At 42.9% G+C, this 12,963-nt stretch overlaps 1 protein-coding gene across 2 annotated transcripts in view; it reads right to left on the bottom strand.

Moving 5' to 3' along the window:
* The window catches only part of BLOC1S5 (biogenesis of lysosomal organelles complex 1 subunit 5), a 68,107-nt gene that overhangs the window by 41,492 nt on the left and 13,652 nt on the right, over nucleotides 1–12,963 (bottom strand). For both annotated transcript variants that reach the window (XM_049655083.1, XM_049655084.1), the window contains exon 2: nucleotides 4,098–4,429. In XM_049655083.1, the coding sequence (XP_049511040.1) occupies nucleotides 4,098–4,429 (332 nt within the window). The remainder of the gene's footprint in view (nucleotides 1–4,097; nucleotides 4,430–12,963) is intronic.

Here is a 12,963-nt window from a genome sequence, read left to right as displayed (position 1 = left end):
CTCTATAACCCACTCCACACAGAGTCAGTTCTTGTCATTCCCAGTAGCAATGTTTACCCAGTTGCCTCCAACACTAAACTAGCAAGCACTGAACTACTGGTCCTCCAGGAAATACAAAGTTGGGTTCCTGCAAGCTTCTGGTCACATTTTTTTGTCAAACCAAAATGCCACTTGTGTCACACAGGTTTGTTTTCCAACATCCTTGTGAAACATGCCACTCTCAGCGTTTAAGTTTTTTAAAAATATTTTATTTATTTTTGATAGAGACAGAGCACAAGTGGGGGAGGGGCAGAGAGAGAAGGAGACACAGAATCGGAAGCAGGCTCCAGGCTCCGAGCTGTCAGCACAGAGCTCAACACGGGGCTCGAACCCACGAACCTCAAGATCATGACCTGAGCTGAAGTCGGATGCTCAAACGAATGAGCCACCTGGGCGCCCCAACTCTTAGTGTTTACCATCTTCTCTTCCAATAGAATCCTTTTTCGTGTATAACACTTACCAGGTATTCTTAAAGTTCTCCCACAGCCCCTTGACCTGCATAACCTACTTCACCTGCAAACTGAACACTTTCATCCTGTACCACCTTTGAAAGTATGGCTAGCACTAGACAGAAGAGTTGAACGTTTTCCTGACCTTACACAACTGACCATAAATTTCTGTGGCTTTCAGCTTTACGACAATGCTGTCCACTATGCTCGGTCAATCATCTCAAGAATGTACAAATTTAGCTGCTTTCCCATCACTTCATCACACACTATGAATGTTGCTTTGGCACTTTCTGGAATGGCCGAACGCACAAATTGGTGAATCTCCTTCCTTATTGTGGACTGTTGACTAATTCACATTTGTCTCACAGCAAACAGCACTGTAATTCATACCTGAAAGAAACTTGTCTTCTACAGTGTTTTCTCTGTAAGGCACACAACAGAATATGTGTGTACTTAGGGAAAACTCAGCACTACACATTGGGGATCACTTGAAAAAGCAAAATCAGCAACAAAAGCACAAAAATGTGAAAAATATACTAAATAAAAAGCAAAAAGGACCCATTTACGGTATGAGAGGTAAAACAAAAAGCAAAGGGTTGCCTTGTTCAGCTTCAACTACAAATGTGCATGTAGAAAAACTCAAATTTTTCTCTCTTCTGTGCATGTGGGAATGACCATGAAAGCATCATCAATATTGATACTGAAGTTACAAATTCATTTTAGCAATTAGGCAAATTCACAAATACCTAATCCACAAGATGAGGATCCACTGTTATCTGCCTGAGTGCTTTATTTAAAATACAAATCTGGGGCGCCTGGGTGGCTCAGTCGATTGAGTGTCCGACTTCAGCTCAGGTCATGATCTTGCAGTTCATGGGTTTGAGCCCCATGCTGGGCTCTGTGCTGACAGCTCAAAGCCTGCAGCCTGCTTCTGATTCTCCCTCTCTCTGCCCCTCCCCCACTCACACTCTGTCTCGCAAAAATAAATAAAACATTTTTAAAAAATTTAAAAAAATACAAATCTAACCACATGATTCTCAAACTTGCTGGTTAGTTTCCTAATTTAAGAAAAAGTCCAATCTAAGGCAAGAAGTCTTCTACTGTCTGATTTCCACCAAACTCCACCTCTCTGAGAGTCACTTTGTAGCAATATATGTAATTTCCCAAACATGCCCATGCTGTTTGAGCCCTCCACACCTTTGCTCAGGCTGTTGCAAACTAAGTCCAAAATACCCTTGCCCTCTTTCCTTAATTGCTAACACTTTACTCTTCAGTAAAAAAAAGTTCAGGAAGCCCTTCCTATTTCTCACTCTTTACCTCCTAACCCCCACCCATGGGCCACAAACCCTTGGGCCACAAACCCTTACAGACCCAGGGCATAAGCAGTGAAATCATTTATTTATTTCCTTTTCACTAATTCTCGCAATAAAATTCAACAATGATCTGTTCAGAACCAATGGTCTTCAAGTAAGGATGAACTAAAAATAGACTTTCAGAATGAAGAGTGAATGGTTCCATAAAAAAGCCAAGAAAATTCTAGACATATTTTTAATTAAAACTCACTTTTCGATTAACTTGAAAAAATTTACCCTGAATAATCTTTTTTTTTTTTTTTAAAGTAACACATGAAAGAAACAAAACAAAACTGTGTATGAAGGGATACAATCAACAATGAAAAAGACAACCCATGGAATGGGAGAAAATATATGCAAATCATCCATGAGAAAAGGGGTTAATATCCAGACTATACAGAGAATTTCTACCTCAACAACAAAAACTTGATCAAAAAACGGGTACAGGACTTCAACAGACATTTCTCCAAAGAACACATACAAATGGCCAATAAGCACATAAAAAGATGCTCAACATCACTAATCATTAGGAAAATGAAAATCAAAACTACAAGACACTACTTCATACCCATTAGGAGGGCCACTACCAAAGAACAGAAAATAACAAGTGTTGGTGAGGATGTGGAGAAACTGGAACCCTTGTGCCCCGTGAGACTGTAAATAGTGCAGTCGCTATGGAAGACAGTATGGTGATTGCTCAAAAAATTAAAAATAGAATTATCATTTGGTCCACCAATTCCAGTTCTGGGCATATACTCGAAAGAACTGAAAGCAAGGGCTCAAACAGTTACTTGCATACCTATGTTCACAGCAATATTCACAAAAACCAAAAGGTGGAAGTAACCCAAGGGTCCATCCACAGATGAATGGATACAGAAAATGTGGTATAGACATACAATGGAATATTATTCAGCTTTTAAAGGGAAGGAAATTCCATCACAGACTACAACGTGGATAAAGGACACGTTCAGGACATTATTCAAAGTGAGATAAGCCAGTCACAAAAGAGCAAATACTGTAAGATTTCATGTATATGAATTATCTAAAGCAGTCACACACAGAGGCAGAAAGTAGAATGGTGGTTGCTAGGGATTGGAGGGAAGGGTCAGATGGGGAGTCAGTGTTTCATCCCTACAATGAGTTTCAGTTCGGGAGGATGAAAAGTTATGGAGATGGACGGTGGTGATGGATGCACAACAACAGGGATGTACTAATGGCACAACACTGTCCATTTAAAAATGGTTCAGATAAACTTTATATGTATTTCACCGCAATTTAAAACATTTTTAAGCAGCAGTTCACTTAGATCGCACATAAAAACATTTATAATTTAGCCCTAACACCCACGCACCACTCTCAACACTCCTAATTAGACTTAAGAGACAACATGAAGTCTACAAATAGCCACAGCCAGCCGTGCTGGGGGCTGTCTACAATCTTGACAGATAAGGTTAAAATAGGCAGCAACCGAAGGATGTCATTCCCTGGGTGGTGCTGAAGGACTCTGGAATCCTACGGGGGGAGGGGGGGTGTTCAACGCTGCAAGATGTTGGGACAGACAGGACCAGCACAGGGTTAAGAAAGGACGAGGATGAGAAAGTGCAGTATTTAACCGGCAAAGATCCTGCTACGGGAAAACAGGGTTGTTGTGAGCTTTGGGAATCAAACCTACTCAAGTTCTGTGAGAATCCAGGTTGTAACCCTCTCCCAGCGTAAAGCCGACAAACCAAATGGACATCTGTAGCTGTATATGGCGCTTTCATGTTTTAAGATGCTTTCGTATATGTTATCTCATTTACTCCTTGCATGACCCAGGGGCACACAGGGGCAGAGTAGGTAAAGCGGCCGAACCAAAGTCACCCAACTCCTAAACGACCTGACTGAGGGAGCAGACCCTTCTCGACCCCTAAGCCCGATGCTGTATCTACGCGTTACAGCACCATCAAGAGGCGGCGTCCAAAGAAGTTCTGCGCCCAAAGGTCCGGGGCTTGGGAAAGGGGAGAGGGGGCGGGCCTCAAGACTCACGTCCGCGGGTTTTTCGAAGCAGTAACAGGGGCTGAGTTGGCTGGTTGTTATTGGAAGGCACCTGGCGTGGGGAACCATGCGGACTCCGGCCACGACTCCCCCTACCTCCCACGAACGCTAGGCCGCCCTGCAGCCGGGGGGTGCCCCAGGGAGCGGCCCGGGTCAGAGGGCGCCGCCCCGGAGGTGGAGCAGCGCCGGGATCCACCAGAGCGACAGCCCCACTACTCCGTACCCTTGATAATGAGGTGCGCTGGAGAGCCCGCGGTCCCCAGCGAGTCCTTTTTCTTGTCGCCGCCGCCCGGGGAGGCCTCACAACCCACAGGCGTCTCCGTCCCTCCGCCACTCATCGCGACCTGCTCCGCCCACCCGCCTCCGCGTTGCGCCTGCGCAGATCTGAACTGCCCGCCTTCCGGGCGCAGGCTTGAAGCGTCATCAAAGGGCATACGGGAAGCTGAGTCCACCCAGCGGGCAACAAGTTGTGTTTGGGTAGCCAGAGTTGTAAACTTGAAGAAGCCGATGCCGCCATGCTGGGTTAGGGCAGATGCTGGCGGAATTGGAATTTGCCTGAAAATTAGAGTGAACGTCTGTTATTGCACCTTAAACTGGCTGGAATTTATTCTGGATTAGGGAGATTGAAAGAGAGAAGATACAGCCGCAGAATAATATCAATATTAGTAGTAGTAGAAGTATATTATCTCTGTTATACCTGCCACCAATATTTTATAAAGCATTTTGACGTGCGTTGCCGCGTTTGGTCATGTTAGCAACTCGGGGAAACGATTTTATCATTTCTTTATAACAAATGAAGAAATAGGGTTAAAGGTTAAGTAACTTGAGTCTAAGTCTAATCACTTAGCCTCATCCGTGCCGCTGTGAAGAAAAAACAAATTTGTTCTTGGCATTTGCGTTTGTGAAATATCAACCGGTTGTGTATTATATGGTCTAAGAGGAAATACATGTAATTATGAAAGAGAAAGATTTGCTGGGCTGCTTTGAATTGTGTTCATGAAGTGTCAGCTTTGGGGATGCATATATCTAATTGCTGCTCTTTGTTAAACTCCATAAAGTTCACCTTGAAGCCTCAACAAGTCTTTGTGCAGACAATGTGCAGCTTTGCAATGGCTCCTTCACCTCCTGTGTTCATCCAGTGGTTCTAGGAATCATCTCTATGTTTTCACTTGTTCCCCAGCCCCCCCCCCCCCACTTTCTGTACAGTCCTTACTGTCAAGGGTCTTGCAGTCGAGTGCTGAAGAAACATAAACCAACATTTAAAGTATAAATCCTACAAATAATAGCATGGAGGAAGGTGCAGCACATGTGGGACACCCCGGGGGGTGGGAGGTGGCCAGGAGAGACTTCCCAGAGGAGGCACCTATTTGTCCTCAGACCTGAAATGAAGAAATGTCAATCAGGGTATGTGAGAAGAAGATGGAACTTGTGGTTTTCTAGCAGAGGAAACAACAAGCCCAAAGGCAGAGACATAAAATAGATGGATTAATACATGAAATGTACAGCTGGTTAATTCCAAGTTGTTGCCTCTGGTTTGTAACCTTTCTAGTCTCACTTTCATTTCCCTAGCTTTAGCATCAACCTCTAGAAAATATAATTATTTTTAAAGCCCTTCACTGTTCTCCCCCCTTCTAGGTACTTTTCTTACTCAAGTTTTCTTCTGTACCTGCAAACCCAAATTTCCTCTCATAGCTTGTCTTCTCGTGTCTTTGAATAACTGGGGCTCCTGGGTGGCTCAATTGGTTAAGCATGCAGCTTCGGCTCAGGTCATGACCTTGCGGTTCACAGGTTCGAGCCTCCCTTTGGGCTCTGTGCTGACAGCTCAGAGCCTGGAGCCTGCTTCTGATTCTGTCTCCCTCTCTGCTCCTCCTCCAATTTCCCTCTTACTCTCTTTCTCAAGAAAATAAGGGAACATTTAGTGTCTTTGAATTACTGAAAAATCTGAAAAGGCTCACTATGGAAGGTTAATGCTTCTTCCACATTAATGTGGCTGTTACATATGCAGATCCTGGGTTCCATATTCAAAAGTTCTGTTTCAGTAGTTCCGGGGTAGCTCCTACCTCCCCTTACCCAACTGCCGATTGATTATGATTTAAGTGATAGAAGAATTCTAGGTGCAGTAGTTAAGACTTTAGAACCAGACCGAATTGGGTTGAAGCTCTGGCTCTGCCATTTGCCTGCAGTTCCTTCCCTGTCAAATGGCAATAAAATATCCATTTATGAGGTTGTGATGATTAAAAAAGATAATACCTATAAAGCACTTAGTACAATGCCTGGCACAAACCAAATGCTCAATAAATGTTATTATGATTACAACAACCTCCTTATCTCCTTTTAAAGCCTTGTATAATCTCTTCTCATTCTTACAATCCACCTGTATCACCCACCACTAAAATATCTTGTACTTTTTTAGGACTTTACAATTTATAAAATGTTATCACATACCATCTTCCCCATGTCTCTTAATCTTTTCATGAATCTAGTTGAGGTAGCTATTAAAATACCCATTTTGATGAGTAAACTGAGGTTCAGAGGATACAGTAGAGAGCCTCCAAAGATGACTGCAGTGATTCCTTCCCTCCCTGTGTACACATGCAACATGCTTCTCTCTTCCCCTCAAGCCCTGGAGTTTGTTTCCTATCCCCTTCAATCTGGACTGGCTCTTTGACTTGCTTTGACGAATGGAACATGGTGGGAAAAAAAATGCCGTGCCGGTTTAGGCCCTTGAGACACCTGGTGGTTTCTACTTTTGCTCTCTTGTCAGCAAGTCCAGGGTCTCCTGCCCTGAGAACTGAGACAGCACATGTAAAGAGAGGCTGTGTGAGTGAGAACTAAGGCACCAAGCAGTCAGCACGAGGCCGCAGAAATATGAGGGAGCCATTCTTGGTTCCTTCATCCCGACCATCAGCCTTTTGAATGCAGTTGCACCGTCTGCAGTGAAACTGATACCACCACATGAAGCCAGAAAGCTGCCTGATCTGTATTGTGAGAAATAATGAATTCTGTGAGAAATAATACAATTTTGAGAAACAGTAAGTAAATAAATAAATCCATTAAATTGTGTGTTTCAATTATGCCCTCCCTGTCATCGACAGGATTTAAGATGGCTTACAATGATCCGGGTACTCCCACAGGATGACATCACAGCTACCAAAGAGCGGAACCATGGACAGATGGTCCATGACCATCAGCCTAGATGACCAGGCTGGTGCATTACAATACAGCGAAGCCCAGTCAGCTAGGGGGTCTTTCTACTGTGCCATGGCTGTGGCAGGAATATTTCTGCTTCTTCCCTTTGAGCGCTCCCTTCCTTACCCCTCCACCTATTCAACTCAGTAAACTTTATTTATGGTGTATAGTAAAGGATTTGGCTGATCTCTGTTCCTGGTTCCTTGGAGATAACCTCTAAATCTTTGGAATATCTCACTTTAGATATTAACTTTGTTATTCATGGTGGCCTGAGTTTATGCTAGCAAGGTGACTCTCAAAGGCCCTTAGATGGTTTCAGGATGGGAGCTCAAAGACCACTGTGTGATTAGAGGGTTGGGGCTCTGAGCCATGTAATATCAGTCTGACCTCTGGGGGGAGGGGGGTGGGTCCTGGCAAGGGGGTTCAATCACATGGCCAATGATTCAAGCATCCATATCTAAGTAATGAAACCCAAATAAAACCTGTACAAGCCCTGGTGAGCTTCCTACTTGGCAGTCTCCCCCTGATGTGCCTAGAGGGTGAGGTATACAGAGGATATAGAAGCTTCCTGTTGGGACCCTCCCAGGTCTCACCTTATGCATGTATTCCTTTGGCTGGTCCTGATTTGTATCCCTTACAACAGAACTACAATCCTAAGTACAGTACTTTCCTGAGTTCCAAGGACCATTCTAGTGAATTACTGAATCTGAGGGGACAGAGTGGGCACCTCCAAAATTTGTAGACAGCTAACATGGGTAGCTTGGGAACCTGGAGCTTGTGCCTGGTGTCTGAAGTAAGGGCAGTCTTGTAGAGGATGGTGTCCTTTACCTGTGGGGTCTAAGCTAACTCTGGTAATCAGTGTCAGAATTGTGTTGCAATTGAACAGACACCTACGTGGCAACCATGGTTTGCCAGATAATGTTGTAAGTGCTCTACACATATTAATTCATTTAACTCTCATGTCAGTCCTTTGAAGCAGATACTGCTGTTATTATTACCATCTTACAGATGAGGATGCTGAGAGACAGAGAGGTTAAATGACTGCCCAGCTTGCGTGTGGCATAAACAACCTTGGTCTCTCTGCATGCATTTACATGGGTGAGTAGAGAGTGGGGAAGGGAGATTGGGAAGGAGGGAAGAGAGAAGCCATTTGACCTCTAAAAGGGCAGATGGGCTGTAAACTTCATTCCAACACATTTAACAAGCATGTAGTGAGCACTTTCTATGTACCAAGTGAAGTGCTAGGAGCTGAGATATAGCAGTGAGCAAGACCGTTCAGCCTTTTCCTTCTCTCAGTGAGGGTACAATCTACCAGAGGGAACAATATTAAAATACTGTACAATTACTTTTCTGCAATTCTGTTGCTTATAATCTGTAGATACAATTCCAGCTGTTTGATTGTATTGCTCTACCTACTACTGAGTTATGTTGTTCTCTGGGATGGTTAGGTTCATAGCAAGGAGTCAGAAAAGAGTCACATTAGCAGTGCTGTTGCATCGGGAAACTTCAGCTAGGATTAGGGCTGCTTGGACCCTATATCATCCTGCCAAAGGTCTGGTATTACCTCTTGCTGTCTGGCTTGATGAGTTTTTTCTGTATTCTTAAATGAAACTTTGAGATAATTATGGATTCTCACACAGTTGTAAGAAATAATACAGAGAGATTCCTTGTACACTTCACCTGGTTTTCCTTCAATGGTAATGGTTTGCAAATGTTAATATCACAAACAGGATATTGACATTGATTCAATTCACCAATCTTTCAGGTTTCCCATTTTCTTATATTGATGGTGTGTGTGTGTGTGTGTGTGTGTGTGTGAGAGAGAGAGAGAGAGAGGGACAGAGAGACAGAGAGAGAGAGAGAGAGAGAGAGAGAGAGACAGAGAGACAGAGAGTGTGCATGTATTTGGCTCTATACAATTTTGAAAATTTTTTAAAAATGTTTTTATTTCTTTTTGAAAGAGAGAGAGAGAGAGAGAGAGAGAGAGACAGTGTGAGTGGGGCAGGGGCAGAGAGAGAGGGAGACACAGAATCTGAAGAAGGCTCCAGGCTCTGAGCTGTCAGCACAGAGCCCGACGAGGGCTCGAACCCACAAACTGTGAGATCATGACCTGAGCTGAAGTCGGATGCCTAACCAACTGAACCACTCGGACGCCTCTGGCTCTATATAATTTTATCACAGTCAAGATAGTGAACAGTTTCAAAGCCATAAGGACGGCCCATGATGCCTTTTTGTAACCACAACCAACTTCCTCTCTGTCCCCATCCCAATCCCTGGCAACCTATAATATATCCTCCATTTCTAAAATTCTGTCTTTTTAAAAAATATTATATGCATGGAATCATACATTAAGTACTTCTGTGTTTTTAAGAGCAGGTATTCTCACCTTCATATTTACACGATCCAAGATCATTTTCCAGAGGCTCAATATCAGACAGTTTCAGACCATATAAATACAAAAGGATTTTTCCAGTTATTGTGCTTTATGAGAGTTAAGATATCTAAATCATGGAAATAATGTTAATTTAATAGGAGTAAAGTTCTGACTTCGGGGTAGTATTTGCTAAATCCATATTGAATCTTATGAAAACTAGAAAATAGAAATAAAATGAGCACTTAATTATATACATATTGAGAACAACACTGAAATTCATTCCTTGGTATAAGCCCATCCTTAGAGGCATCGCTGGGGGGTGGGGGGGGACTTCCTAAATCTATTTTGCTTTTTATCATATCTATTTCACAAGATTTTCCTCTGGAACATTCTCTGTTGACATCACTGTTTATCCTCTTCTGTCTAACCTATTTTTGAGGAGGATGAAAACAATTAAAAATGGAAGAAATGAATGAAAGCAAAGGAGAAGGAAAGATTAGAGGGTCTTTTGAGGTAAGATGGTAAATATTACTGCATCTCATGAAGTTTTGGGAATGCACCTGGCACACCAGGCTTGAGAGGCCATTTGGTGGAAGCAGCATGCTGTGCTTTGATATCCACCATCTTCCGGGGGACAGCCACTCCATACTCTTGTACTGAATCCTGCTTGTTGCCCCTACGGATGCTTCTGGTGTAGATACATCGCTTGGAGTGCATGTGGTGCTTTACTGCAGAGCCACCACGAGAGGGACGTGCTCCTGTGATAGGGCCAATGGATCAGAACGTAGAGTGCTCCATCCCCATGCTGGCCACACCTTCAGAAAATTCGACTCAGCCATGCCAAAGGACAAAAGCACCCATCGTTGAGTGACCAGGCTGCTCTATGCCTACTGTCACCCAATCTTTGGACAAGTGTCCTACCGGGGTCCTCGGGGTAGGGCCAACCACAACAGACCTCTTGAACCACGCAAACACAGATTGGGACCCAGCAACTTGTATAGAAGTCCTAGGTGATTTACCACGCACGCTAAAGTCTGAGAACCACTGCTTTAGTGCAATGTCTATCGTGCATTCCCCAAACTTCTGACAAGGATAGTCAACTCTTAGATTCTTTTATCCAAGTGACAGGGCTCAAGTCAAATGCTGAAAACAGTTAGAAACTGCCAAGTGGATGAGGCCAACCAGAGGGTTAAAAATCTCTTAACTGACTTTAAGATAAGGGTGTGTGTGTTGTAGAAGGTCCGGAAAAATGAGGCAGTAGAGGAAGGACAGCCTATATGACATGAACAGACTAGCTCATGGACCGCACCAAAGAAACTTGGGACTTGGTAATCAGATGGCTGGAAGTTTGTGGTCTTGGTCAAAGCAAGCCTGTGGCTTTATTGTTTAGAGCTATGCCTTGTCAAATTAGTAGTGTGGCTACTGTATTTCAAGCTTAACTTGGACAGACAGGCCTGCCAGGCACGAATTTCTCAAGCAGATGATGTTAGGGAGGACAAAAATTACCAACCGCAAGACTGAGGGCAGATGACACTCAGCAGGAATGGCAAGCCAAATCTGCGGGATCCATAATACAATTGGCTAGCCCTAGGGACCCAGTCTCTTTGAAGTGGAAGAGACAGCACGAATGAGCCATCACATTAACTCACCAGGCCGGAAAAGATGCAAAGCTTTCATTCTCCCCACAAAGAAATGAAAGTTTAAAAGATTAAAATATTCCTAAAGGAATCACGATAATGGAATCAGAAATCCTTGAGACGTAATAGTAAAACTAGCCAACATCTCAAATGCTCCTGACTTCCCGTCTACCTTCTTTTGGCCTCTCTCGTAAGTGAAAGATGAGTTTTGCTAGATTAGGTAGCAGTTGGAATTGGTTTTATTCACCACTAGTATTGGGAATAAAGGCAGAGCCTGCAGGAATGTGGGCTTCAGCAACAAGTAATCATTATTGCAAAATCAAATTCCCCATCTCATCTCTGATATGCCTGTATGTAACCCTAGAGCTGGGCTTCAAAGTGTTATAAATTCAGCATATAAGACATGGAGCAGTGGGATACAGAGCCCCTTGTGTACCTAAAAGCTCTGCCCAGCAAGAGAGATATATGATGGTAACTTTCTCCCCATTGCTTTTGCAATAAAATTCACCCAGAGCTCCAGGAAGTTAGAAATGTAATTCAGCTTCAATAAATCAAGACTAAAATTAAGATGGCCAGATATGTAGCAGCCTGCTCAGGTGTATGGAGAACTTGAAATTTAGTGCCCTGGTAATGGGTAGGGGCAGATTATCTAATTATGGAGAGAAAGAAGAAATATTGCTCTCTGGGGTAAAAAGCTAAATGCTCTAATCCATTAAACCACCACATCTCTGCCAAAGCTAGATTAATATCAAAGTTCAGGTAACATCTGACTTTTTTTTTTTTTTAAAGGAATGAAGTTAAATGGAAAAAAATATATAAATGAAAAAGCTATACTTCACAATAATTCTAATTTGACTACTTGTCAAATAGTTGCGTGTTCGATCTTACAGTGGGATGCACCTGTACCTGATTGTAATAGAGTTCTATTCTTTCCCAATGATAGGTCTGCTTAAATTTTTATCAACATATCTTCAGGCTTTTCTGGAAGGACTTTTAGCAGGGCTCTCATATGATGCACTGGCAGGAGGTGATCTTCCTGTTCATTCTGTTCCTACCTTCCTGCTTTCATCCTTGCAGAAGACCTTATGAGCTTCTGACTGTAGTTAACTATGGCTTCACATTTAGTTGGGTGGAGCCAATGGAGGACGTCCATTTAACAAGGAGTAAAAATGAGAATGTCCACATATCTGTTAAGAACCTCTGTTAAGTGCAATAATCTTATTTCTGAATTTGGATGAGGAGGGAGTGGAGTTTCAACCAGAAAGTCAGGTATGGATAGGTGATTAGGTCATTCTTGAAGCTCTGTTACATTTTCCTACCATACTGAGACAGCAGCTACTTGAGATTTACAACCACAGAACTGCACAAAATATTTCATGACATCTGGAAGCTTTGGATATAACTGTGCCTAAAGTCAGATGACCTTTAGAAATTGCCTCCAGTCCTACTATATCTGTGTGTTTTAAAACCAGTGCTCATTTTTAATGAATGAAAAATCCATGGATTCTTGACTGAAGAATGGCCCTTCCTTATTTGAAATTTTTTATCTGTTCTTGAAAGTTGCATGTGGAATATGGAGACAGGGCCATGTGTCCACTCAGGGCAGTCAAATCAACCCCTGTAACAGACTATGGTGGCAGACTATGTCCTCTGACTCTGAAATTGTACAATTCCTGCTCATTCCAATGACAGTTTAAGTGAGGTGTTGGTTAGCATGTGGATTGGCCTATGCCCCAACCTAACTTCTTAATATGAGATAATCTGAATGTGTAGTGTCTAGTAAAGAGTCTGCAACATAGTAGACATTCAGTAAATGGTACCTGATTGTTTTTATTTACTTTCCAACAATGTTGAGTGATGGCGGCCTCTCAAAGAAACTTTACACGCTG

The sequence above is a fragment of the Panthera uncia genome (genome assembly GCF_023721935.1).
Source record: "Panthera uncia isolate 11264 chromosome B2 unlocalized genomic scaffold, Puncia_PCG_1.0 HiC_scaffold_25, whole genome shotgun sequence".
Taxonomy (NCBI): Eukaryota; Metazoa; Chordata; class Mammalia; order Carnivora; family Felidae; genus Panthera; species Panthera uncia.
Note: the sequence above shows the minus strand (reverse complement) of the source record. Positions and strands in the feature narration are given on the sequence as shown.